This window comes from Phodopus roborovskii, unplaced genomic scaffold (genome assembly GCF_943737965.1).
Source record: "Phodopus roborovskii unplaced genomic scaffold, PHOROB, whole genome shotgun sequence".
NCBI classification, from domain to species: Eukaryota; Metazoa; Chordata; class Mammalia; order Rodentia; family Cricetidae; genus Phodopus; species Phodopus roborovskii.
This window is the reverse complement of record NW_026126636.1, coordinates 5,796,610-5,824,144: the sequence shown is the minus strand read 5'-3', so window position 1 is coordinate 5,824,144 and position 27,535 is coordinate 5,796,610. Positions and strand designations below refer to the sequence as shown.

Sequence of the window (27,535 nt, the reverse complement as noted above, 5' to 3'; positions counted from 1 at the left end):
TTTTTCTTTTTCAGCTGAGCTAGGTCTTGCTGGAATTCTCGGCTGGCCTCAAACTCATGATCCTCCTACCTCCAAGTGCTAGAATGATAGCTAGATGTGTCCGCACGCTGGCTACAACATGGAGATGATGTAGCAGCGCCCCGCTTACGGCACATACTCAATAGGTACCCGCTAGATGAAATAAAGGGGTGGATAAGACTCAGGAAACCCCCTAAGCATGGCGTATTTGGGAAGGTCAGGTCATTAAGCAAATGTGCAGAAAATGGGATGTTTACGTGGGGGTAGGGAGGCTGGTGGGGGCGGGCAGGCTGGGGAGCAGGGGTAAGAACTGTCGTCCTTGGGGAAGCTGACTTCCTCTGGCCTCAGGTGACCCAGTGTTTGTTTGGCCAGCAATATTTGTTCCTTGACACATGACCGGCCGGAGGGCCACCAGGTGCCTCCCACCTGTGGTGCACTGTGGTGCACCCAACTTCCCAGCCCCGGGCGACCTGCGGCCCCAGAATACGCAAGCTCACATTTCTTCTCTGGGAAGCCATTGCCAGTGACTGGAACAGTGCTGGGTGCCCCGTTGGGTGGGTGGGGGTGCTGGTGCTGGCGGCGGGCGGGCAGCGTGCTGGAGGGGAAGGCGCAGGTGCTGGTAAAGAGCACATCGCTGGGCAGGCCAGCCTCCAGGGTGGCAGGGCTGGCAAAGCTGGGCTCCCGGCGACCGCTGCACAGGCTCTCGTCTGACAGGGTTCGCTGCAGGCTCTTCTGGGGGGACTGCTGCCAAGACAGGGCAGGGCGAGGGGTTGGCATGCTGGGCTTGTGGTGCCTGTCCCCAGGGGCATCTTGGGAAGTTCTCAGTCACCCACTTCTGCACCCTAATGGTTAAGGCACTAGACTCCCCCACGGGGCTCCCCAGCTCTAACTTGGGGCCCATGGCTTCTGATCCTAGCCTCCAACTGTAGCTTGAAATGAACACTTTACCACTGAATTAATTATACCCGCTCTTTCTTTTCAGATACAGTCTCAGCCAGTCATGTCGCCCAGGCTGGCCTGGAACACGGTTCTCCTGTCTGCCTCCTGAGGACTGGGATCACAGGTATATGCCACGATGCCCCGTGAAGGGTTGTCTCGGATCCTATAGACTGCCTGCCTGACAATGCAGGACACGCAGGGGCAATGGGGGCATCACAGTGCCTGCTGCTTCGGTCTGCCTTTGGGCCATGGGAGCCCACCCTGAACATAGGTCCTGTGCTCTTGGGCTCTGGGAGAAAGATGTGAGACCCAGGCTCTCTGGGACCTTTTCCAGCTGACGCAAATCCCGGCTCTGTCCATGAGTACCAAGAGACCCTCACTCGCACACCCCAGCAGGACCAGCAGACACCAAAGGCTGGGAACATGACAGAGAGCGTCACCCCCCTCCCAAACCGGCCCTAGGCCACCAGCCACGCACCCCTGCGTCCCGATCCTGCTCTGGCCCCAGGTTGTCCATAATGATGAGCTTCTTTAGGTCATCCTCGATGGTTGACTTGTAGTTCTTCCGTGGGGACCGGAGGTCTCGCAGGGACGCTCTCAACCGAGGCTGACCAAAGACATTTTTTGCGTTGGTATCCACCTGCCTGGAATGAGAACACTGGAGTGAGAGGGCTGGAAGCTGCTTCACAGGGTCATCTTGACTGGAGAAGAGTAGCCACCACCAAGGGACCGTGCCTCCACGGCCACCGTCGGTGCTGGGAACCTGCCTATTCCAAGGGCACAGCAGGGACTTCAGAGCCACCTGCAGGAGGGCACTGAGTCTAGGCTTCCTCTGTCTCCAGTGTGCTGGGATTAAAGGGACACATCAGCAGACTTCACGTTAATTTTAATTTTTATCTAAGTCGTATGTGTATGTATGTTTTGCCTGCATGTATGCATATGCACTATACTTGTGTCCCTGGTACCTACAGAGGCCTGAAGAGGGCGTTAGATCCCCTGAAAAAGAAGCCAGGGCTCTTAGCTACTGAGCTGTCTCCTCGGTCCTTATTTTACATTACCAGTTAATTTCTTTGTGATGATGGGATCAAATATAGGGCTTCGTGTATGCTAGGCAAGTACTCACTCCATTATGGACTACACCTCGGCCCCCCCCCCCTTTGTTCTGCTTGGCTTTTTTTGGGACAGGGTCTTGCTGAGTGTCTCAAGTTGGCCTGGAACACATTATCGGCCTGCCTCAGTCTCCTGAGTGCTAGCGTACTGTGTATGACATGTGAAATGTGCCCACAGAACACGGTCTCTGCTCATCACCTCTGGGGAGCAGGAGTCACAGGCCATGGTGAAAGATGGGGCTCCCTTTTCTGATGCCCTGCTGGATTTGAGTCTATTTTACCGAGAGCATGTGTTACAACAATGACCATCACTAGCAGGTACAGCAGACTGGTCCCTGGCCTTCAGGCTTTGTTACTGGAGCCCTAAAGGAACTAAGCTGTCTTGGGCTGCAGGGTGGGGGTGGGGGGCTTTGAAGCCTGCGGTTCCTTTCTGTTCCTGAGCCGGCTGCTCTTGCCAGTTTGACAGAGGTGGGTGGGAAGGAAAGGGTATTGGGGCTTTCTTGTCAGCCCATGTTTCTTCCCAGACTAGATCTGTGGGTCTATGGCTCAGGCTCACTCAACATCTGTCCTTACTGGGAAGGGATTCTCTGGGCAACATAAAGTTCTTCTGAGGTGGCTGGCAGGCCTCCCCTCCCCCACCTTTGAGGAGGTTTGGCTTTTCCCAGAATCCTCAATGCAGGGTCCTCTGCCCTAGTGAGGAGGTGGCCTGCTGTGGTCTGCCTCAGTGTAGTTTCCGTGCAGAAAGCGTGTTCTAGCCTTCTCCTCTTGAGAGAGTGTAAAAAGGCCCATGGAATACAATTAAATGGGCACATCCTCCACCCCGGCTGTTCTACTTCAGGGAAAAGGCCTGCAGGAACACACGATGGGAAGGGTGTGTATGGGTCCTGTCTGTGGTGCTAACACAACAGGCAGATTCCATGCAGCAGGGACAGAGGTAGAGCTCAGTGGCAAAGTCCTTGCCTAACATGAATACATGAATTAAAACAAAAAAAAAAAAATTTTTTTTTTTTTGGTTATGCTGAGATGGAACCTAGGGCCATGATAAACTACTGATCCACGCCCCTAGCCCCTCACTGGGGGATTCTAGGCAGGGGCTCTACCACTGAGCCACACCCCCAGCCCCACACTGGGGGATTCTAGGCCAACCTGCTACTACTGATCTCCATCCTAAGAAAGGCTGCTTTTAATACCTGTTATCTTTTCTCTATAGTTGTCCAAACCTAATGATCTTTGGGTTGGTGGCTGTAAATTATTCCATGGAAAAGCCACTCCATGGCTCTTAAGTACAAGGCCATTTTCTATGTCCTACTATGAAGTCGTTGCCAAAAGATATGAAGGGAAAAAAGCAGAATCACAAGTACAGCTGGTAACTATGTTGATATAGACAAAAGGGAGTGATGCATTCCAGAGGCTGAGGCAGGGGGACTGTTAGTTCAAGGTTACCCTAATTGCAAACAACAGTAACCAAAGACTCAAAAGAGGATGAAGGGGTTGCTGAAGAGATAGCCCAGCTGTGAGGAACGCCTGCTGCCCTTGCAGAGGACCCGGTTTGGATCCCAGCACTCACACTATGGCTTATAACCACCTGTAACTCTCGTTCCTCTGAACTCTGCAGGCACCAGGCATGCACATGGTGCACATATGAAAATGTAGGCAGACACACATACACGTACATTGAAAAAAGGGGAGGGTGTGGAGCGTGGGGTGCACATGTAATCACGTGTGCTGGGCCATGTTCAGCATGCCTGGAAGGATGCAGAAGAAATCAAACAGTGACTGCTTTTGCAGAGGGGACTCGGGCTGGAAACGAAGGGAGCCTCTATTGGCACAGTTACACCTTCTATAAGGCTGGGCATGGCGATGCACATCTGTAACCCAGCACTGAGAAGGCGAAAGCAGGGTCAGGTGTTCAAGGTCATCTTCAGCTGCACACCACGTTCCAGCAAACCTGGGCTGCTGCATGGGATCCTGCCTCAGTGGGTAAAGTGCATGCTATGAAAGACTGCGGAGTCTGAGTCCCATTCCTGGAGCCCACAGTGGAAGGTTGAGAACCTACTCCTGAAATTGTCCTGACCTCCACAGGCCTGCTGAGGAATGCACATGCCCACGTGTGTTTGGCTAGAAGCATACATGTGAGCACGTGTGTGTGTGTGTGTATGTGTGTGTGTGTGTGTGTGTGTAAGTGATCTCTCTCCCAGAACCACGTTGTGGTTTAATGCTACCAGAAAAAAGAATAACCACAAAGGAAGCTCTGGGGCTGGAGGGATGGCTCAGTGGTTAAGATCTAACTCCAGTTAGATTCCCGGAACACACATGGAGGCTTAAAAACATCTGTAACTAAGCAGGGAGGTGATGGCGCATGCCTTTAATCCCAGCACTTGGGGAGTCAGAGGCAGGTGGATCTCTGTGAGTTGGAGGCCAGCCTGGTCTACAGAGTGAGTTCCAGGACAGCCAGGACTGTTTCACAGAGAAACCCTGTCTTGAAAAAACAAAACAAACAAAACAAAACTAGGGGATCTGATATCCTTTGTGGTCTCTACAGACACTGCATACATGTGGTGCAAACATATATGTGAGTAAAATACCTGTGCACATATAATAATAGTTTTAAAAACTAAAAAGCAGAAGAAAAGGAAGCTAGCACACCAGACTCTAGCAGCGGCAGCTTCTTTTTGTGACAGACAGGGCAGAAGCGCAGGCAGCGAGTGAGGCGTGGCTGTGAGCCATCCCGGCCACTGTGGTGCTCTGGCCTCCAAACGGGGTGGCTCCCTTGGGACCAGGTTAATTAAGATAATTAGTATGGCTGTCAGCCTGGCTGGGCTGAGGGTTCTGCCAACATGGCTGGCAGCGGCCAACGGGAAAAGGTGTGGACAGCTCTAACTGTGTGGGTAATTGGTGCCCAAGGACAGGCTCCTACGGTCCTTTCCCCTGGTGGCAGAGACGGAGCTCGGGTTGCTGGACCCGAGGAAGAAGGAAACCTGCACCCTCATACCACTCCTGTGGCAAAGGCATTACTGCCTTCCACCTCGTAGCTGGGGAAACTGAGGCTGAGCAACTGAAGGCGCTGGTGGAAGGCATGTCTGCCAGCCGCTCTGAGAGGTCAGCGCGTGGGCCCTGGGCTGTGGCAGGACGCTGTGTGTAACTGTGCCTTCCTCAAGCAACCATCTTCACACTCCTGGCAAGGGCACTCATGTTTCTAGGCGGTCAAAACAAGGTGGCGTGGAGCGTGGATGTGAGCCTGTCATGTGACCCACGGGACTAAGTCCTTAACTGTAGCTGTGGGCAGCCGCCGAGGCAGACTGCTACCTCCTGAGGACTGGCTCACTCTCCCAGGCCCTGGGCTGCTCCACGGTGCCATGGTTTTCCTCTGGTCCCCTCCATGGAGCTGTGTGAGTGGGCTGTTCACCCCTCTTCATGGGTGCGGGTGTTCATGCCTGGGCCCTCAGCTGTGACTGGGGCCTCGCCTTCCTTCCTGACTGCCACCCACCTCTGCTGCAGGCCCTATGGTGCAAGACACCCAGTGGGAGACCCTGTGGCCCCCTTCAGAACTGTAAGGCATCCAATTCTACAGTGCAAGTTTGTGTCTCTCTGAGATGGGCCTGTGGATCCACCACACAGGAGAAGGCGACGAGGTGGGTGGGTGGGGGCTCCAGGCAGAGGGAGGGAGGGAGAGTAACGAGGAGACCAAGGAGTCACAGGACACAGAGGAGGAGCATGTGGGGTTCTACGGTGTGTGTGTGTGTGATGACTCGACACACGCGGACAGACATGGGGACAGTACTCTTGCTTATTGGGGTTGTAGAATCAAATGACATCCTTGGCTAGTACATTTACTGACCAAGCTACCCCAGTGTGTGCCAGGGAGGATACAAGTGTCCTGAGACAAGACTGTGGCACCTGTCGTCCAGTGGGGGAAACGTGAAGCAGACCAGAGTGAAGAGACCCACATTGACAGCGGGGACTTGCCTATCCAGGCTGCAAAGGCCTGTCCGGAGGTGGCATTAGCCTTAGACTCTCTGGAAGGAGAATGTTCCAGGCCATGGGAAGAGGCAGTGCAAAGGTCCCGGGGTGGGGTCAGCATGCATGGAATTTGAGGCCCAGCAAAAGGCCAGTGGAGCTGGAGGAGACTGAAGGATGGAGGTGTGGGGCAGAGCAGGCAGGACCTGGGCAGGAGCCTGGCCAAGGATGTAGCACATAAGCACTTGATAAAGAACACGCCCAGTGACCTTGAACCTCCAACGCTGACCCTGAGGCAGGGTGGGGCGGGGCGGCTGGATATTGTCAGGGGAGCAAATGGCCAGATTCTAATTTTCAGAGTCCCTTCTGGCTGTCAGTGAGATTTGTGAACTGGATTTTCATCGCCTGCCGATACCTCCAGGGACCCTATTCTGTCCCCTGGTGCCTCTTCCCCCCCAAGCTCTATGTCACCCAGAGATTTAAACAGCTCCAACCAGGTCAGGAGAGAAGGCTGAGAAGAACAGATGGAGGAGGGCAGAAGCTCCTCGTCCAACAGGATGGGAGCTTTGGAGTTGGCTGTGTGGATTCTGACACAGGGGCCATTGCCCACTAGCATGGAGCCCTGAACCTCAGCTGCCTTATTTATTAAGTGGGGAGAATACAGTCCTCACAGAGCTGCGTGAGCCTTCAGTACATGCATGCTCTTAGAGAGTGCCTGAGGCCAAACCGGAGGACCTACGTTTGACCCCTGGAGCCCACGCAGAGGAAGGAGAGAAGAGATGTCTGAAAGGTGTCGTCTTCTGACCTGCACATGTGTGCTTCTCTTCAGTACACGGATAAATAAAGCTCATCAATAATCTTTCTTGTGTGTTTGTTTTTTGAGTCAGGGTCTCTCTGTGTAGTCCTGGAAGTCACTGTAGACCAGGCTGGCTTCAAACTCCTAGAGATCTGCCTGCCTCTGCCTCCCAAGTGCTGGGACTAAATGAGCATGCAACCACCACCTGGCTTTTTTCTTTTTAAATAATCTTTATATATGAAAAATAACTAAGAACTGAGCCTGCTATCCGGTAAGTACAAAATAAACACTGGTTATTATATTCTCCACTTAAAACCTAAAAGCTTTTTGGAGTTTTTTTTTTTCAATAGTGTAGGGGATTAACAATAATTTATGGATACTAAGTAATACTACCTTTAAGCCACATTTCCAGCCCTCCTTTACTGGGGAATACTAGGCAGGGTCTCTACCACTGAGCCACACCCCAGCCCCTCACTGGGGGATTCTAGATAGGTGATCTGCTGAGCTAGTATACTTTAGTATCAAAACCCCTTCCTTCCTTCCTTCCTTCCTTCCTTCCTTCCTTCCTTCCTTCCTTCCTTCCTTCTTTTCTTCTTTTCAAGACAGGGTATCTCTGTGTAACCCTGGCTGTCCTAGAACTTGCTCTGTAGACCAGGCTGGCCTCCAACTTAGAGGTCTGCCTGCCTCTACCTCCTGAGTGCTGGAATAAAGGTGTGCACCACTGCTGCCTGGCACCAAAGCCCTTTCTTCCTCTCTCTTGCGGTCTATATGGAGCTGTGGAGATGGCTCTCAAGTTAAAAAGTGCTTGCTGTATAATCGTGAAGCCCAGGGTTCAGATCCCGGGACCTCTGTAACAAGCCAGGCATTCTGCCCATGCCCATCCCTGCAACTCCCGCTCTGAGGAGGATCACAGGATCTTGCTGGATTCTAGTCTAACAAAGACAATGGGAGACCAAGGTTCAGGGAGAGACCCTACCTCAAAGCAATAGGCAAAGAGTGACAGAGAAGGATGCCTGATTGTTTTCCTGGCCTCCACACACACACACATGTGCACACAAACTCACATACCAATAAATGAACAAATTAAAAAGCAAACGAGAAACAAGTAAGCAAACTAATAGCCAAGGAGATGACTCAGTGGGTGTAAAGTCCCAGCCATCCAAGCCACACGACCCGAGTTCAATCTCTGGAGCCTATGTAGAAAGCTGACCGCTGTGGCTTTTGTCTAAACTCCCCGCAGTCCCACCGGCGATGGGACAGGAACACTGAGGTCGCAGCCGCATGCTGCCATCCTCAACCGGTTTCTTCCTCGCCATATTTACTGCCATTGCAAATGAATGTCAGCTCCCTAAGAACTGGTGTCTCTCAGTAGCACTTACTTCTTAGTGTCAGTGAAGGGGAGTGGCCGTGGTGGGGGCTCGTCTGTTCTCTTCCATCCCGTCGGATGCTTGCTATGTGCTGGTTGCTTGGAGAAGAAAGACTTGGGGACGGATGTGGAGAGCTGGAAGGAGCTGCACTGGGTGAGCTGGGAGGGCCGGGGAGTCTCTGCGCTGGCTGTTTTGTAAACCTGAGCTGGGTAGCCAGCCCTGGAGCCCATGTCACTGCAAAAGCAATAAAGAAATGAGTCACAAAGACTTGGCTGCAGGAGCGAATTCCAGCAACAGTCGGAGTATGGAAGTGATCCCAGCACTCGGGTCAGCCATGGCCACACAAAGTTCAAGGCCAGCTTGGCCTATGGGAGAGGCTGTTTTGAAAAGGAGAAGAGGCTGGGGTAGGTGTCTGTGGGCAAAGCACTTGCTGCCCCAGAGTGGGGGAGTCTGGACCCCCAGCACCCACATAATGCTGGGTGGGTGTGGCAGCCTGCCTGCAATCCTAGCTGGAACCAGTGAGCTCTGGGTCTCCACTTACACTCTGCAGAATGATTAAGAAAGACACCTGATGTCACGTCAGCCTTTGACCTCTCCATGTACATGCACACACATGCATGCCACATAGACACGAACATATGTTGGGTGGTGGTGACACACGCCTTTAATTCCAGCACTTGGGAGGCAAAGGCAGGTGGATCTCTGTGAGTTCAAGGCCAGCCTGATCTACACAGCTGAGTTCAAGGCCAGCCAGGACTGTTTCACAGAGAGAGCATGTCTTAGATCCCCCCAAACATGTGTACATACTATATATATGTATATATATATATATATGGTATATATGTACATGTACGTGAGGCATTGTGAGCCTGTGCGATGGTACTGCTCCATCCAGGCTCTGGAGGGGCTGGTAGGTGATCCCCGGTGGGTACAAAGGGGAGAGCCGCTGCCCTGCCTGTGGGGACAAAGCCTGGGTGGCAGGGACACCACAGCTGACTGCAAACGTCTTGGACACATTCAGGGCTGATAGCAAACATTTCCCACATATCGCCTCATACAGCACCCAACATTCCCAGATGCAGGAATCACTGTTGTGTTTCAGGTGAGGGCCCGGAGGCTCGGAGAGCCTAAGTAACTTGCCCATGGTACGTATGGGATGGATGTGGGAGACGAACCTTATGCTTTCTTCTGTACTCTCGAGATGATTATCGTCAGGAAAAGGCATAATAAATAGATAACCCAGCTATGGATGGAGCCCTGCACTAAGTCCTTTAAATTCATGGCCTCACTTTGTCCTCATGACCTTGGATCGCAGCTCTGTTACCGTTATCCTTAAATTCTTAGACACAGGGTCTCATGTACCCCAGGGTGGATAGGGGGTTGGGTTCAGAGACCAAGGGCGTACAGGAGCTCACATGGTAAAAAGTGGCGGCATTGAGGCCTAGGTACCCACAGGGTAAGGTGGCCGGGCAGTAACATGCCCACACCGCCCGGGGGCCAGGCCCCCGCCCCCAGCCCCGAGTTTGTTATGACCTGACAGTATGATGTGATTCTATTCTGAGATTCGGTGGCAGGGTCTTGACAGCAGCCACACCCACCCTGCATCCTCTTCAGGAACGACAATGGCACAGAAAGGATTTGGAGTGAGGACTTCATCTGGGTCCTATGCCCACCACTGCTTGCTACCTCCACCTTGTGCCACCGGCCAGGGTCGCCACCACTGCCTCCCTGTCTTCTGTGTCCTCCCCACAGCCACAGGGGCCCTATGGGAATGTGCAACACTCCAGACTCTTTGTGGTTTCAGCTCATGCAGACAAGCAGAGTCCCCCACAGGCTCCACTCCATCTGCCACTCCTGTGGCCTCAGGTTCTCCGCATCTCTGTCTTGTCTGTAGAAGTTACACAACACATTTCCTCAAATACCCAGGGGTGTTTCTACCCCAGGGCCTTTGAGCTGGCCCTCTGCCCACAGATCTCTGTCAGACACTCCCTGAACCCCTTGAGTCCTAGGAAAATACACCGGGGCCCCCCCCCTTGCCTGCTGTTACTCTCTGGGCAGATCTATCACGTGTGGCCTCAATCTCCTGACACAGGCAGGGCGGGCCCCAGCAGACCCCGGATTACCTTTCAGGGCTGTGCCCGAGATGGATCCCCAGACAGATTCGGGAGACTGCTAGCACACCCCGGGAAGCAAAGCCACGTGCTTCCTGCCTGCTGGGAACGCCCAGCTGCGTCAGCTCCACGTGGAGGAGCGGACTCTCTGATCCCCTAGCTCTGACTGACAAATTGATCTGGAAAGCAGGAGACTTTGGCATGTGCACTGCTCAGGGGCCAGGCAGTTATGCGTCTCGGCTTGCTGGGCCATTCAGGTGCCCGTGACAGGCGCCAGCACCCGGCAGGGGCTTGGCAACTGGGCTTCCATGACGAATGTCTGGGGCGGGATGGGGTAATATTTGTGAAGCTGCTGAAGTCATGGACCTGCACAAATAACGACAGGCTGTGTGGGCTTTGAAGAAAGAGCTGGGGACAGGGAAGTGGGTGGGGCCTCCTTGAGTGTGGCCAGGCCCATCTCTTCCTGTCAGCTCTCAAATTCTTTCCTCTAGTCTCCCTTCCCTTAAACAGCCTGTTTCTTTCAGAGAAGACTAGAGTTCTCCCTCCTTTAAAATTAAAGACTCAGGCTCATTGTGTAGCCCAGGCTGGCCTCCACCTCACGATCCTCTTGCCTCTGAGTACTGAGATTACAGGCCTGCAGCCAGAGTGATATTAAAACAAAAACAAAAATGTATGTATATATGTGTGATCTATCTATTGATCTATCTATCTATCTATCTATCTATCTATCTATCTATCTATCTATCTATCTATCATCAAGCATCAGATGATGGGCTCAGCCACCTCACATGGCTCCCAGGGTCAAATCCTAGCTGCTGAACACACTACTGAATCTGCTAGAGCAGGGCTCCTGCCCCTGTGCCCATCTGACCTCCTGCCATGCTTCCTTTGGCTCTCTGCCCCAAGCTCTCTGGTCACCTGACATCCCCAGAGTACTGTAAAGCAGAGGCCAGTGAGGCTCGGGCATTTGCTGTCTGGCTGCCAGGACCCTTGTTTTCTATGGCAAATCAACACACTGCCTGCCTCCCCATTTCTCTCCTCAGCCTTGGTTGCCATCTGTGTATCACTTGGCTGTTGTCTGTCTGTCCATCTGTTTCCTCTCTGCAGTAGAATGTCAGCTCCGCAGAGAAGGGACTGCACTCTGTCCCCTAGAACAGCGAGGTGTCTGGAACAATGTGTAAGAGAGCTGGGCTTGGCTGGTTGGAGAAATGGACCTCTCCAGCTGCTCCCCCCCCACCCCCCCAGCCAGAGTGGCCATGGCTCCTCATCTACACCACGGCGACAGCAGCTCCTATATATCTGCTCCAGCCGCATCAAAGTTAGCCTCCCGCTCCCTGGGACCCCACCTCCTGTCTTGCCCCCAAACCTCCTTTTCAAAGCCTCGATCTAGGGCCAGGGAGCCAGTTCAGCAGATAAAGGCACTTGCCACACACGCCTGGTGACCTGAGCTTAATTCCTGCAGCTAGTGTAAAGGTGGAAAGAAAGGACTGACGTCACAAAGCCACCGTCTGGCGTCCTCATGCATACCATGGCTCGTGTGGCACGTGGTCCACACGGGCAGAGCAGAGATCTGCCCGTCTCCTCCCACTGAGACCTTCCAGGCTGTCCTTGACCTTAGCATCAAACCCACTCTGGTACTGGGTTCAAGTCCCATGCTGTCGGTTATTCCCAAGGACTGGACCTACCACAGGAGACGCAGAAGGCTGTGGGACTGTCTGCCACCAGGGATGTTGTGGCCAGCAGGTGACAACCGTGCCTGGGGTCTCCTGAGACCAGGCCTGACCCACATTGGTGACCAGAGACTGTAGGGGAATAAGTGTGTATCCAGAGAGCAGAGGAGGGACAGTGGCAACTCACTGCACTGTGTGTGAGTGTGAGTGTGTGTGTGTGTGTGTACACGGGGGGGGGGGGGGGGAGATGCTTTTGCCATGTGGCCTAGGTTGGCCTGGATCTCACAATCCCTGCCTTAGTCTTCCCAGTGCTCGGATAATAGGTGTGTAGTACTACACCTGGCTGAAATTATGTCAGTTCTAACATGGTGTGGTGGCAACTAGGGGTACTTCCAGCACTTCAGAGGCACAGGCAGGAGGATTACCACAAGTCTGAGAACAGCCCGGGCTACACAGTGAGTTCCAGGCTAGCCAGCGCTACAGAGTAAGGTCTACTCTCAAAAACAGAGCCACCCTCCCACCCACCCCACCCCAGAGAGAAGAGAGCAAGCAAGCAGTCTTATCCCATTGACGGTAACTGGTCCAGGACAGCATCTGTACAATTGGGGGTGGGCTGGAAGTACTGTACTTCATAAGGAAACATACATCCATTTAAGAGAAAACATCTCCCTCCTCTTTCTACCCAGATCACCTCAGGCACCCCATTTTGGGAAATGCTGTTCCACACTAAAACCCGTTGCCTAGGAGAAAACTTCAGGAAGCAGCTTTAATGAGTAGATAAGAATGATTTGCAATTAGCATCAATTGTCTATATGCAAATTAAAGCTCCCAAGTGCAGGGCCCACTTGTATAGTGGGGCTCCCCTCCCCTCACCCCCCCCCCCTTTCTGGGTTCAGCAAAGACTTCTCTCGGATACGGGGAAATCTCTTCCCAGCCCCTGCCTCACCCACCATCCATGCCTGGTATTGCTAGTGTCTTTATATCATGGGTCTCAAAAGCCTACAGGAAAGCTTTTCTTCTCAGTGCTGGTGTTGAACCTCACTCAACAGTGAGGCAAACACTCAGCCACACCTCCAGACCACTTTTAACTTGTGTTTGCTCTGGAACAGAGTCTCACTAAGCTGCCCAGGCTGGCTTTGAACTTGTGATTATTTTGCCTCAGTCTCCCAAGTGGCTGAGACTACAGGCCTGTGCTACCAGGTCGAGCTCCCACCAACGTTCCAAAACCAGGGACCACAAGAGGCTGGAAATGCTCCACTGTGCTCTCTTGCCTTCACATCCCTGCATTATTCACACAGCTCTGCCTTGTTCTGAGTGGTGGCTGGACTGTCATCTATGATGAGAACAGGCCAGAGTTACATAGGCCAGCACAGATCTCTAAGAAATATATGCTGAATGAATGAATGAGTGAACGAGTGAAGTAAAACAGTCAGTGAGGTCAGAAGTTAAGAGCTACTTGTCTAGGAAGGTGGCCTAAGATAGCTCCTTACTGCCTTTTTTTTTTCATCTCCATGGCAACCCTCCTGGGCTCCTTCAGATCAGGGTAGCTGAGGACTCCTAACCTACTGGTTTTCTTTTCTCTTTCCCAACTCTCTTCTCCTTGTAGTTCTAAGATTTGAACGCAGGGCCTCGCAAGTATTAGGCAAGCACTGTACTACCGTGTTACGTCCCCATTCTAATCATGGTGGTGTTCAAATCTGTTACAGACTGTTGGAGGAATCATGGAATCCTTCCAGCAAGGATGAAGCTATGTCCTAACAGTTTAAGACTAAAGCAGATCAAAGCGTGCTGCTAGTAAGAGGCACTGTTTGGAGACCAGCTATTTCCATGCAGGAACACAGCTCTCTCCCCATTTGCCTCCCTGCTCCTGCTTCTCAAAGCATGGTCTTGAGACTGTACCTATCAACAACTAAGAGCTGGAGAGATGGCTCAGTGGTTAAGAGCACTGATTGCTCTTTCAGAGGACCTGAGTTCGATTCTCAGCATCCACACTATGGCTCACAACCATCTATAAGTCTAGTTCCAAAAGACTGACACTCCCTTCTGGCTTCCTGAGGCACCAGGCATATTTACAGTGAAGACACATACACACAGGTAAAATACCCCTACATAGTAGTTAAAAAAAAAGAAAAAGAAAAAGAAAAAGAAGCCAGCCATGATGGCATATGCCTTTAATCCTAGCACTCAAAAATGGAAAGGCAGGGTTATCACTGAGTTCTTAGTCTATATGGGGAGTTCCAGGCCAGTCAGAGCTACATAGTGAGGCCCTGTCTTAAAAAAATAAATGAATGAATAAATTAAGAAAGGAAACAAAGGCATGGGCTTATGTGAATGATGGAGTCCCCAGGCTCTCAGGCCAAGGTGCCAGGGAGCCTTTTATCCCAGGAAGGCCTTGAGTTTGGCTTAGGCCATTAGGGAAGGGAAGTTGTGGGCCTAGCAAGCATGCAGAGGGGCACCCAGAAGAGACCAAGCTGGTGCTTCTCCAGAACATTCTGCCCCCTCTCTCTGGCAGACCATTTGCTGCCTTCCCGGGAGCACCAAGTGTGTGGGTTCAGACTGCCGGCTGAGGTAGCTGCCACTCTCCCACCTGCCTCCCTACGCATGCATCTCAAAACACGGTTCCCAGACTGCACCCATTGACAGCTAAGAGCTTAAAAAAGGCAGAACCCAGGCTTTGGGGTTGATCGGGATGGGGTTCGGGGCTACCACTCAAAGCCAGAGGCTGAAAGGCCAAACGTGCCTTTGCAGACCTCAGTTGCAGCTGGGATAGTCATATGATGCCACCATTGGTGGATGGCTCTGGGGAAGCCTTTGCTCTGTAGACCAGGCTGGCCTCGAACTCACAGAGATCCGCCTGCCTCTGCCTCTCGAGTGCTGGGGTTAAAGGCGTGCGCCACCACCAACGCCCAAGCCTTTGCTTTCTCCATACAGAGGGGGCAACTCCCCTTTGTTCTCTGACCCCCATCTTGAGACCAGAGAGCCTGCCAGCGAGGTAAGAATAGTAGGATAAGAAGTCAGACTAGTCCTCGAGGCCTACCAAGTCACATGGCAGCCTACTCTACCCTTTCTGGACTCTATGTTAGGAGATGCCCCTATTTATTTGAGCCACAGACAAACACACTTGTGACAGATAAGATCTGAAACCCAGAGTTGAACACCATTGGTCACAGACAGCAGCCAGAGGAGAAGACAGAGGATCAGAGAGAACTGGAGACAGATGAAGACAGAAACAGTCAGGCTTCTCTCCTGAGCTGGAGTTTTGGAGGCTGATGGATATGCAGCATATGCCTTCCCTCCCAACTCTGCAAGCAAGTACAATTATCAGGCAGCAGGTTTTGAGGAAGGAGCTGCCGTTAGGGTCATGGGGTCAGCGAGAGGTGGTCGGGGGTCCCCTGAGACCTAGAGCTGGTGCGGGATCTCACCTGGGTTGCCTCGGTGGGTCTCGGCTGCCCCCGACCAGGCCTGGAGGGTTACTGGAGCCTGAGGAGTACAGCTTTGGCCGGTAGCCCTTGTTCTGGCCAGCTACCACAGGCGCGGGGGAGACTTCCCGCCGTCGGTCTGTGGGGTGAGGTCTTCCAGCCAGCTCCCGGCCCCCGCCACAAAGGCCTATACTTCCCGGAGGCTTGTGTGGCTTGGTGGGCCTCGGTGCTTTGGCCAAGGACACACAACTGGGGCTGGAGGTGTAGAGCGTGGTGTCAATGCCACTGTCACTGGAGCCACCCTTGGAGAAGGGCTCCTGCTCTGGTTCCAGGGGGTCCAGAGGGTCGAACCATCGGTCATCGCTGTGGCTGCTGGAGGCGTTGCTGGAGAGGGTGTTGCTGCTGGAATGGCTTGAGTACTGAGGTTCACCCTGGAAGGCAAGGCAGGTGTGTCGTCTTGAGTCTAGGGGTGGGGACCTGTGCCCACACTGGCACCCCAGAGCCAGGCTCCTTCCCTACCGGAAGTTACCCTAGACAAGTGATTTGCTTCCTCCCTGCCTCAGTTGGTGCTCAGATCCACACACCGCAAACTGAATGTTTCTCAGACTGAGGTCTGGGGCTCCCTCCTGCACAAGGGCACGTCCGTCCGTTCGGCACCTGCCCTGCGAACCTGCTGCCTGTGTATTGCAGACACATGCTGGGACTGTCACGATGGCATCTCCCGCTCTCCCTGGGTCCTGTCTGCCACTACCTCCCACTGCAGCAGCCTCCTCTCCACCTCCCCATCTCATTTGTTCCCAACAGGTGGCCAGAGGAAAGCTGCAAGCATCTATATGGAATCATGACCCCCCCCCCCCCATCTCCCATTTAAAATCACCTCCTGTGCTGGGTATAGTCTTCTGAGAGGAGGGAGCCCCAATTAACAAAATGCCTCCATAAAATCAGGCTGGAGGCAAGCCTGTAGGGCATTTTCTTAAATAGTGACTGATAGGGGGAGGGCTCAGACACTGTGGGTGGAGCCATTCCTGGGCTGCTGGTCCTGGGTTCTATAGGAAAGCAGGCTGAGCAAGCCAAGATGAGCAAGCCAGTAAGCAGCTCCCTCCATGGCCTCTGCATCAGCTCCTGCCTCCAGGTCCCTGTCCTGTTCGAGCCCTGACTTCCTTCGGTGATGGACAGTGCTGTGCAAGCATAAGCCGGAGGGACCCTTTCCTCCCGGGTTGCTCTGGTCCTGTTTTTACCAGAGCAGTACTGACCCTAAGACACAGCCCCAGGGTTTTGCTGATGGTGTTACCTAGGGCAGCAGAGTCCTCAAGCAGCCTGTAACTAGGCTTCCTTAGCAAGTTATAAATGCTCTTATCCATTCCCCAACAGCTGCCCCACTAGGAGGTCAGCTCCCTGAGGACAGCGGCTTCTCTGTCCCCTTCATCACTAGGGTCCCAATGCGCAGCATGTGGAACAAGGTTGCCAAGAACAAACTAGATACACAGGACTCCATTTCCCTGTCTTCTTGGCAGAGATGGAGGCTTAGCCATTGCTAAGGTAGGTGGAAGTGACTCATTCCATCGCTGGCCTGGGCTGAAAACTCTCTTGCCTCCAACTTCTCTCCCTCCTAGCCTACTACTGCAATAGTGCAGATCCCAGAGAGGGACCCAGGAGAGGGTTTGGAGGCCCCGGGGGACAGCATGTGACAGAAGGGAGCCAGAGTTCCTGGTCCACCCTGTGCCAGCTGCACTGCGTCCTTCTGGGGAAAGACGGACCTCCCATGGCATACGGTCACTGAAATCCAGATGGATGTTGAAGCAAGAGGAAGGAAAGGATTTTTCAAAAGTTACTTGGCTGAAGGTTGGAGCCAGGATTGTTCCTTAGCTCCCTGCAGAGGGGAATGCACCTATGGCTGAAGATGAGTCCACCAGAGGCCACACCTACGGGAAGCGCCCAGGCTTCAGCAGCTGTGTGCCCAGGAAAGACACAGGCTGTAGCCAGCCACCACGGGCCTCCCTCCCTGGATGAGGCAGGGTAGGGCGGGGCAGGGCGAGGCACAGACTCACTTTGGAATGCCTGTTGGGAGAATCTTTGCCAGCTGCGTCCTGCCTGGAGGGGTACTTGCTGACACTGCTTCCAGCCATGGCTGAGAGCCGGGACTGGGCTGGCACGTGCCACAGAGGCTCTGCGGGAAAAGAAGAGACACACCGGTTAGGGGTGACGCAGCCAGCACCCAGAGAACCTACCCTAAAATATGGCTGCATGGTTCCACTATTTGACTAACCTGCCTGTTCCGCAGGCTCTACCAATGCATGCCTTGGGCTACAGCAGCACTCAGGAGGCAGGGGATATTTACTGAGCATGTATTATGTGCCAGGAAGCATTCCGACAGCCTTCTGTGGTTAACTCCGTGAAGCATATGACCATCCATCATTGTCCCCCCCCAAGCAGGTTGAGCACATTTGCCATGTATGGCCAGCTCGAGTATCTCTTCGTACAGGACATGTTCATTTCCTCCCCATCATTCTTTAACCTCTCTGACAGAGTGGAAGGTCTTTAAAGTTTATTGAACTTTTATTTATTTCATTTCTGTGGGCACTTGAGTACCATGGCATAAGTGTGGAGGTCAAGGACAGCTTTTGGGGATTGGTTCTCTCCTTCCACGTTATTTAGGTGGGCGTGTCTCTTGATCTTTCTTCTGCTTCATTCTAAACTGGCTGGCCCAAGAGTCCAGGTAATTCTCCAATCACTGTCTTCTATCCCGCTGTACAAATGCTAGGATTATAGATGCACACCACATCTGGATTACAGATGCACACCACCACATCTGGCCTTTTGTGTGTATTCTAGGGATCTAATGCAGGTTATCAGGGTTGCATGGCAGCTCTTATTCAAGTCATCTCCCTAGCCCTGCACTTGTTTATTAAAGTTTTTATTACTTTATGTGTGCATCTGCACATGTCCCTGGGGGTTGGCTTCACTATGCAGCCCAGGCTGGCCAGGGACTCATTTTGATCCTACTCATTCAGTGGCTTTCCAGTGTTGGGACTGCAGAGGTGCACCACCATGCCTGGCCGCATACACCAGTTTGCTGGACAGCCCCAGGACAACTGAAGTAGGTACTGGAACCATCTTGAATAGAAGGGTACCATCAAGGCTCAGAGAGGTTAAGTAACTAGCTTGAGACCACACAGTCAGAAACAGGCAGGAGGTGGAGGTCTGAGTCTGTGCCACCCAGTCCCCTACCTTTCTGGGGTTCCCTGCCTGGCAGTAACTGCAAGGGCTCGGAAAATCCTAACAACGGGCAGTCCTGGGGCCTGGTAGGCACGACTCATTAGACCCTCAAGAGAAGGGGTCACCACAGAAGTCCTGTGTCTGACTGGGAACTTGCTGCTAGGCCCACGGGAACATGAGCTTCCAGCCCGAAGGTGAAGCCCAGAGGGCAGTGCAGGGCCCATGCTCCTTCTGAGGTGCTCTGTGGGACAGGAGACACGCGGCTATACCGGGACCCTGCGGATGGTGGGGTGATCCAACAGCTCAAATCTCAATCATACCACTCAGCAGCAAGGACCTTAGGCAAGTGACAGCCCTTCCAGGCCTCTGCCTCATTTCTGCAGCAGCGCAGCCACGAGGCTCACTGCTGTGACTCAGTGGAAAGGATGTGGAGCACCTACTGCAACGCCAGGCATGTGGCTGCTGATACCATGACCGCTCACTGCACGGAGGCTGGGCAGAGCCCCGTGTCCACCCCTGCTTCGGGTCCTTGCAGTTCCTTAGCACTCTTCTTGAATTTTCCTTTTTCTGGGTCTTCTACGTGCTCTAAACTTAATGATTTCTCAACTCAGATCTTCCCAGGGTCCATGTGTGTGCACATGCATGTGTGTCAGGGAGGGTGTTAGTCACCCTAAGGTCTCAGGGAAGGAAGAGGGAAATAGCGGGGTCTTATGACTCCCATCTGAGGCCTATGCTGAATGCTGGAGAAATCTCCCCAGCTTGGCTGGGATAAACGATCCAGGCGACATCCCTCTCCTTTTCTGAATGGAGTGGGAAAATAAAAAAAGACACAAATCTGTCTTGGAAACAGATCACAGAGCCATGAGCAGTACCAGGCAGGACCCGCCCACTGAGGAGGAACAAATGGTGTCATACGCCCTCAAGACAGCAGAGAGACAAGCCAACCCCCTGCCTGGGACTGAACCACTATCCCTGCTTCAGGACACCCACACACTGCTGAGTCCTCCCTGATGCTAATCCTGGGCACGGGGCTGAGGTCACCTTTCCCATCTGCTTGGGAACCCTCAACACCTCCCAGGAGATATGCCTCTGCATTCTAACACAGCATTAGCCATCTTCCTTGGGAACCTACCTGACTGTCCCTCCAAGGTGCTTAGGCTTTAGAGGGGCTACAAGGTTGTTACAAGGGGATTTGTTTAAAGTATTCATCCAAGTGGTGCAGGCACACAATTCATAATTATATTTGGTGAGTGTATGTATATAAAAGGCGCTCAGTTCCATTAGTCAGGAAAATGGAAATGAGACCCAGTGGTGTGGTCATGAATGCCTGTAAATCCCAGCACTTAAGAGGAACAGACAAGGAGGATCACGGATCCTAGGCCATGCTCAGCTACACAGAGCATGTCAGGCTACTCTGGGCTACATAACAAGATTCCCCTTTCTGAATAAATGGAAGGCTACGTTAAGTTCAGTAAAACCGAAATGAAAGATACAAAGAAAGCCACATCAGGTTAGCACTACGTATCCCCTCCAATGGTCCAATCAAAGGTTGTTGAGGACACAGACATGTCACTGGCGGGAGTGGAAACGGTTCAACTCTGTGGGGTGTGGCTTGTCAGTTTCTTATAAAGCCAGATGCACGAGCCAACTGTTCTATGCCTAGGAACACATGCTCGTGGAGAGACACTGGTCCCCTCGGTACCCCTCAAGCACAGACCAAAGAGTACTAAATACGGAAATCCCATACTACCTTCAGTCACGTGGCTGCCTAGCACTAGCGTGACACTGAGTCACGGAAGCCAGAAACGCATGAACAAAGTAGACGCGGCACGCTTTCATGTTACAGTCTATGTAGTCCAAAGCCAGCCAATGAAGGGGGGGGGGGAGGGGCACCTGTGATACAGGCCACCAGCTCGAGAGAGGCCCTTGGGGAGCGGCACGCGGCACTGGGGCTCAGGATGTCTTACCTGGTTTTGGGCGCTCCATGGTGCTCTCTTGGCTAGTCAGGCCACCTGAAGAGGAGTCACCGCTGGACATCCCATCGTGGATGAAGTGAGGGTCAAAGGACAGCAGAGGGTGCGGGGCGGCTGTGTACCTGCAAGTTAGAGAGGAGCACACGGTAAAGCCCCAGTGTGACAGCCCCAGATGGCTTTTGAGCACTCGGGAGACTCTGCTCTGGACTGGGGCAATGAGCTGCTGGCAAGGCTGGGCGAAGCGGCCCGCCCGGTATCTGCTATTAACTGGAGCTCAGTAAAGAGGCTCGCCTGGGCCGCCTGCCAGGGAGGTGGTGTCAATGGGGAGTGCAGGGTGCAGCAGGCTTCTCAAGGAGGGAGGGCGCAGTCTCTTGGGCAACTGCCCTGCTTATTCAGGGTTCTGCCTCTTGGCTGTGGAACGGGTATGGAGCCTTCCTGGGAGCTTTGGGCCCAAGCTCACTGCAGACTCCCCTTTCTCTGAGGGAGCTGGGCGAGTCAGGCAGCACTTTGTGGGTACAGCACATCCCGACTGGACAGGATAGGTTTCGTACCCGGCCAGGTATAATCAATCGATAGGCCAGGGCCTCAGTTTCCCTAGCTGTTAAGACAGCACTTCGCTTGTGTCTACCATCTGACTCACAGGGCATTGAGACATCTGACCCACAGGCTACGGCAGTGTTTCTCTGCTGTTGGAGGAAGATTCTGTGGTAGGCAGGGCCCATGGGTTTGTGGTTTAAAAACAAGGAAGATTTGCACTCAAACCCCAGCCCAGCTGGGCAAGGGCTTTGGTTAAGTTATAGTTGTTTTCAGGTTTGTGATTCACTCTTTTTTTTATAAAAAGATAATTAATTTATCTTTATTCTATGTGCACTGATGTTTTGCATGCATGTCTGTGTGAGGGTGTCAGATCTTGGAGTTACAGTTGTGAGCTGTCATGTGGGTGCTGGGAATCGAACCCAGGTCCTCTGGAAGAGCAGTCAGTGCTCTTAACTGCTGACCCATCTCTCCAGCACCATGATTCATTCTTCTGATTCTTTTTAATTGCTGGCTGTGGTGGCGCACGCCTTTAATCCCAGCACTCAGGAGGCAGAGGCAGGTGGATCGCTGGGAGTTTGAGGCCAGCTTGGTCTACAGAGTGAGTTCCAGGACAGCCAGAGCTGTTACACAGAGAAACCCTGTCTCTAAAACTAAACAAAACATATATATTGTCCCATTCATTTATGTGTGCACATGTGCCTAGACCACAGCACATATGTAGAGGTCAGAGGACAACTTGCAAGGAGTCTGCTCTCTCCTTCTACCATATGGGATGTAGGGACTGCACTCTGGCTGCAGGGCTGGCAGCAGGTGCCTTACCCACTCAGAAATTTCATTGGCTTGGCCTTTCTGTGTGTTTTTGCCTTGCTCTGAGACAGCATCTCATGTAGCCCACTGGCCTGGAACTGGTTATGTAGCCGAAGATTACCATTAACAGGTCCTCCTGCCTCCCACCTTCCCTAGGGCTAGGATGATTAGTGTGTGCCACTGCACTGGGCTGCAGTTTTTATGTTTGATAATCACGGCTAAGGCTGGGGAATGGAGAAATATCAGAGATGTCCCCAGACGTCAACACATACCACAGGCAAGGGCCAGAACTCAAGGGGGCTGCTGGTGGAGGACTGGGAGTCCTCTCTCTCACCGTGGGGGCTGCTATGGACACCTTTGGTTTGGGGCTTGAATCTGGAATGGTACTCTCCTGCAGAGCTCATGTTTTAGGACCCTGACCCCAGGCGGCGGTGCTATTTTGGATGGCTGTAGAGACTTAGGGAGGTGAGGTCTCGCTGGAAGAAATAGGTCACTAGTGGGTTCAGACTGTCCTTGGCCACTTCCTGCTGCCCTGTTTTCCGGCCTGCTGTGAGAGCAACAGTTATTTTCCTCCACAGGCTCCTACAAGCACACAGCGGCAAGCAGCTGTCATCAACCCCTCCGTGAAACCATCAATCAGTTTTTCTACGTTGTTTTTGCCAGACACTTGGTCACAGTGACACAAAAGGAAGTTAACGCTCCGTTCCCCTCTGTCAGAGACTCCATAGTGGAGTCTCGTGAGGGGAATCTGAGTGCTTGGGAGGAAACGCCAAGAGACCGATGAGACAGGAGTCTTACGACCCGCCTCTTCAAAGACATGGGACTGTTCTTGGAGTGTTCCCATGCTCCTCCCAGGAGTGGCAGGAGTGAGTTTACACTGGCTACGGTTGTTCATGTGCCTGTGGGAGAATGTGTCTCTGCCACCTGAGGCTTGTCCTTGTGACTGGGCACTTTACTCACAGGATTCTTCCTACCCTTCAGAGTCTGATGCTCTGAACAAAGCTGGCAACTGCCTGAGACTTTAGTCCGCCTCACTCACCTGCTCCATGCTCCCAGGCCCCACCTCCTCTAGAGCAGTGAACCCCCACCCCCACCCCAACGTCAGTCTACCTCAGGCCAAGCCACTCATGGAATGGCCGAGTCTGTCTATCTGGGGCTGGGTCAAGGACAGGAACATGGCACAGTTTTGGCTAGAATGGGGGTTTATACTTTTGGGGGGATTGAGACAGGGTTTTTCTGTGGCTTTGGAGGCTGTCCTGGAACTCTGTAGACCAGGCTGCCTTGAACTCACAGAGATCCTCCTGCCTCTGCCTCCAGAGTGCTGGCATTAAAGGAGTGTGCCACCAAGGCCTGGCGGTTTATACTATTATTAAGACTTCTATAAATTTATGTGGCTTTCTATTTCCTCCACGTCATGGGCCAGATTTCCTGGCCTGTGACTGGCTTGGTGATGATGACTAGTCCTCCCCAATGGGCTGGGAGAGGAATGGTAGCTGCTGGGACAATCTGGGCTCTGTGAAGTTCACTGTTAATCACCAGGGCAACTTTCGAGTAGATGAGAAACTTTGTTCTTTTAGGGGACAGGTTTCATGTAGCCCATGCAGCTCTGAAATCACTATGTAGCTGGGGATGAACTTGAAGTCCAGATCCTCCTGCCTCTAACCCCGAGTGCTGGAATTACAGGTGAGTGCCCATTTTGGGAATCTGGGCCTTGTGCATGGTAAGGCAAACTGTTCTATCAACCAAGCTACATCTCCAGTCCTTTTTTCCTTTGATGCTAGGACTGGACTGAGACCCTTGGGCTCATATTCTATCAATGAACTATATACCCTCAGACCCCAAATAAGTCTTTGTTAATGTAAGTTTTAGAGACTTTCCAGCATAGCCTGACTGAAATGGGAGGCCTGGAACCCAGGGGCTTCTGACAATCACCTCCTTCTCTCTGCTCCTAAGAAAGGTAAGGAAACATATCCACCAGGTCAAGCCTGGTGACCCGAGTCCAATCCCTGGGATCCACATGGTAGGAGTGGAGAACTAACTCCTGAAAATTGTCTTCTTACCTCCACATGTATGTCATGAACCATGCTTGCATGCGCACGCGCATGCACACACACACTGTGGTGGTTTGAATGAGATGTCCCTCATAGTCTTGGGCATTAGAATACTTGCTCCCCAGTTGGTGGCACTGTTTGGGTAGGTCTAGGAAGTGTGGCCTTGTTGGAGGAAGTGTGTCATTAGAGGTAGATGCTGGGTGGTGATGGCACACGCCTTTAATCCCATCACTCAGGAGGCAGAGGCAGGCAGATCTCTTGTGAGTTCAAGGCCAGCCTGGTCTACAGAGTGAGCTCCAGACAGAGAAACCCTGTCTCAAAAACCCAACCAATCGAACAAACACAAATAAACAACAACAAAGTATAAAGGTTCAAGCCATTTTGACTTTGCTCATTCTGTTTTGTGCTTGCAGTTCAAGATGTAAGCTCTCATCTGCTGTTCTAGCCTCCACGCCTGCCACCTGCTCTTTCTACTCCACCACCACGGCCTCCACACGCTGGAACCATGAGCCAAATAAACTCCTCTACAAGTAATAGAAAAGTAATGACAGAGATGGCTTCTTATCTCCTCCACATCTGGCTTGGCCTAGCTATAACACCACGAATAGCTTTTGCCTTCTTGCCATCAGCCCGCGGCTGATGCTGATGCTGAGGGGACTGGAGATGTGACAAGGGCCACATGAGATGAATGTTCCCTGAGCCCACCCTGCCTCGGCTGCCTCTGTGCTCTAGAACACGTTTCTGTGGCTTTTGAAGCCACTTTTGGTGTCTCTGGCCATGTGACCCAGTGACGTAGGCCTTGGACACTGAGGGACTGCTGAGCCCTGTGATCAATGCTGATGCACCCCGATGGGAGATGTCATTCTGTAAATATGTTTTTCTTATTGGTTAATGAATAAAGCACTGTTGGCCAATAGGGAAACAAGATAGGTGGGACTAGGAGAGGTGGAGGATTCTGGGAAATGTACAATGGAGTTGAGATGTGATCTCAGGAGGAAAGGACGCATGGGTCAGGTGTTCTTGGTAAGATAAGACCATGTAGGAATACATATATTAGTAACTATGGGTTAATAATTAAGACAGAGCTAGCCAACAAGAAAAACTAGTAACCGTCCAACAGTTTCATAATTAATACAGTGTCTCTGTGTGTTATTTGGGGCTGATGCGGCTGTGGGACCAGGCTGGCGGGAAAGTGCACCTAACAGCTCCCTGCCTCTCTGACCTTCACCTCAGGAGGGTGTGTCAGGAAGGAGAGGTGAATGACCCCCTAAGTTACCCGCCAGCTTGAAGTCAGGGGCTGTGTCTATAAAAAATCTTCCAAATGCCAAGTTCAGCTCCCAGGGGACATTGGATTTTTGGGAAACTCAACTCCATCCTCCTGTCAAGAAAAGATAGACTACCCCCCTTCTGCCAACCCTGCCCTGGCCTTTCGGTCCTCCCAAAGGACGAAAGGCTCCAACAGTCCATTCTTATTTCTGTATTTGTCTGAGGGCCCAGTTTGTGGTGGTTCAACACCCGGCCAGCTGCCTTGGGAACATGCTCCACCACAGCTGGAGACGGAAGCTCATTCAGTTTCCTACAAGATCAGTGTCAAATCCTAAGCACCAAAGGGAAACATCAGTAGCAGCTGACATCAGCCAGGGGAGTGTAGAAAGCACCAAGCAGTGTCTGTTTTGCATGGCCTCCTTGGTAAGAAAAAGGTCAACTGGACTTCAGTACACTTCCCAGGCTCCCTTGCAGTTCTGGCCAATGAAGTAACAATGAAAATAAGAAAGAAATCTACTGGGAGGTGGGCAGGAGAATGGTAGGGTCAAGGCCAGCCTAGACAACTCGATGAGAAGAATTCTCAAGATACAAAGTAACAAGGCAGCCGGGATGTAGCTCAGCGGCAGGGTGCGGGCCTGGCTTGAGACCTTGACCAGTACTGGAAAACACAGGCTGGTGGAATGGCCTGGGTAAAGGAGTGGGTAGAGGCGCCTGCTTCCAAGCCTGACTGCTTGAGTTGGATCCCTAGGGCTTCAGGGTAGAAGAAGGCAATCAACTGCCCTCTGACTTCTGCACTTGTGCCTGGAATGCATGCACCCACAAATACACACATGCGCACAGACTAATGAAAAATGTTAAGAGAGAAAACAACAAAACAGCAGCAGCAACAAAAAACAATTCAAATCCAAAGTGAAGAGCAGCGTCTCTGATAACGCGGGATAAAGAAGGCTGCTGAGTCGCCATTTCTGTGCCCTGCAGCTAACCCTGACCAGACAGCTGTCTGTAGCCGGCTTCCTCTCAGCCACCCTGACCATCCAGGGCAGGCTGCATGTCTCCAGTCACCTCACAGCTGATAGTTTTTCTTTTTGGTTTTTTGAGACAGGGTTTCTCTGTGTAGCCCTGGCTGTCCTGGAACTCGCTCTCTGGACCAGGCTGGACTCGAACTCATAGAGATCCGCCTGCCTCGGCCTCCTGAGTGCCGGGATTAAAGGTGAGTGCCACCATTGCCCAGCAGCTGTCCCCACACATCGCAGACCTGCCTCAAACTCACCATGTCGCCAAAGACGACCTTGAACTTCTGCTCTTCTCGTGTCCACCTCTGAAATGCTAGGATTACAGGTACAAAGTGTCATCACAGCTGCACCGCGCGGAGCTAGAGATCTGACCCAGGGCCTTACGAGCTAGCTACCAAGGGAGCAGCTACGCTCTGAGCCCATCCTCGCCTCAGTGTGTGTGTGTAGCAGCATCAGGTGGGCCAGATGTTAACATCTTCCGTCATTCTTCAGGAGTCGGCCACCTTCGCTTGAGACAAGGTCTGTCACTGGAGTCTGGGGGTCAACCAATTAGGTTAGACCTAATTCACCTGCTCAGCCTCCCCAGTTCCAGGATCATAAACATATGCCATATGCACTTGTGTATGTGTTTACATGCACGTGTGTACAAGAGTGCACATAAGCGCACAGTGTGTAGCACATGTGTAGGATGTCAGGTGTCCTCGTCTGTGATGTTTTCACCCTAACATTTAGGTGGGTTTTTTTGTTTGTTTATTGTTTTTAAGCATTTGCACCTCGAGCTCACCAACTAGCTGGGCTGGCCAGCTTTTGAGATCTGAGCCGCCTAACCCTGCCTCCCCAGCGCTGAGGCTACAGATGTGTGCAGCCATGGCTGGAGGACTAGGGACGGAGCCCAGGTTCTCCTGCCTGTGCAGCATCTTCCCAGCTGCTGTTACTGTCTTTCTGAGCAGGGTGTCTTCTGTCTCCATTTTCTGCTGTCTGACCTGTGCTGACCATTCTCTGGCAGGCTGGGATGTCCCATCTGGGGCCATTTTTATCACTTGCAGATTTTGGTCAACTTCACTGAAATGAAGACAGCACTTTCTCTTGCCATGTATGCAGAGCTCTGGGCAAACATCCCTGGAAAGTGGGGGGGGGGGCACGAATGGCTGTCTTCCATCTCATTTGAGATGGGGTAATTACTCTGTTTTCTTGAAGACTAAAAATCACTTTCCAGATGAAGGGTTTGAGCTTCTGATGAAGGGCTGAGTAGCTCTAGTTCTGGGACCGTAAGGAAGAAGCTGGGT

General features: G+C 52.4%; 1 protein-coding gene across 2 annotated transcripts in view; it reads right to left on the bottom strand.

Annotated features, from left to right (window-relative positions):
- Sipa1l3 (signal induced proliferation associated 1 like 3) overlaps nucleotides 1-27,535 on the bottom strand; it is a 76,647-nt gene that overhangs the window by 10,532 nt on the left and 38,580 nt on the right. Inside the window, exons 11-16 of one of the 2 annotated variants that reach the window (XM_051207372.1) lie at nucleotides 20,570-20,697; nucleotides 17,435-17,553; nucleotides 15,390-15,817; nucleotides 8,199-8,420; nucleotides 1,436-1,601; nucleotides 516-762 (exon numbers count right to left, since the gene is read on the bottom strand). In XM_051207372.1, the coding sequence (XP_051063329.1) occupies nucleotides 516-762; nucleotides 1,436-1,601; nucleotides 8,199-8,420; nucleotides 15,390-15,817; nucleotides 17,435-17,553; nucleotides 20,570-20,697 (1,310 nt within the window). The remainder of the gene's footprint in view (nucleotides 1-515; nucleotides 763-1,435; nucleotides 1,602-8,198; nucleotides 8,421-15,389; nucleotides 15,818-17,434; nucleotides 17,554-20,569; nucleotides 20,698-27,535) is intronic. The other variant, XM_051207373.1, reaches the window with a different exon arrangement.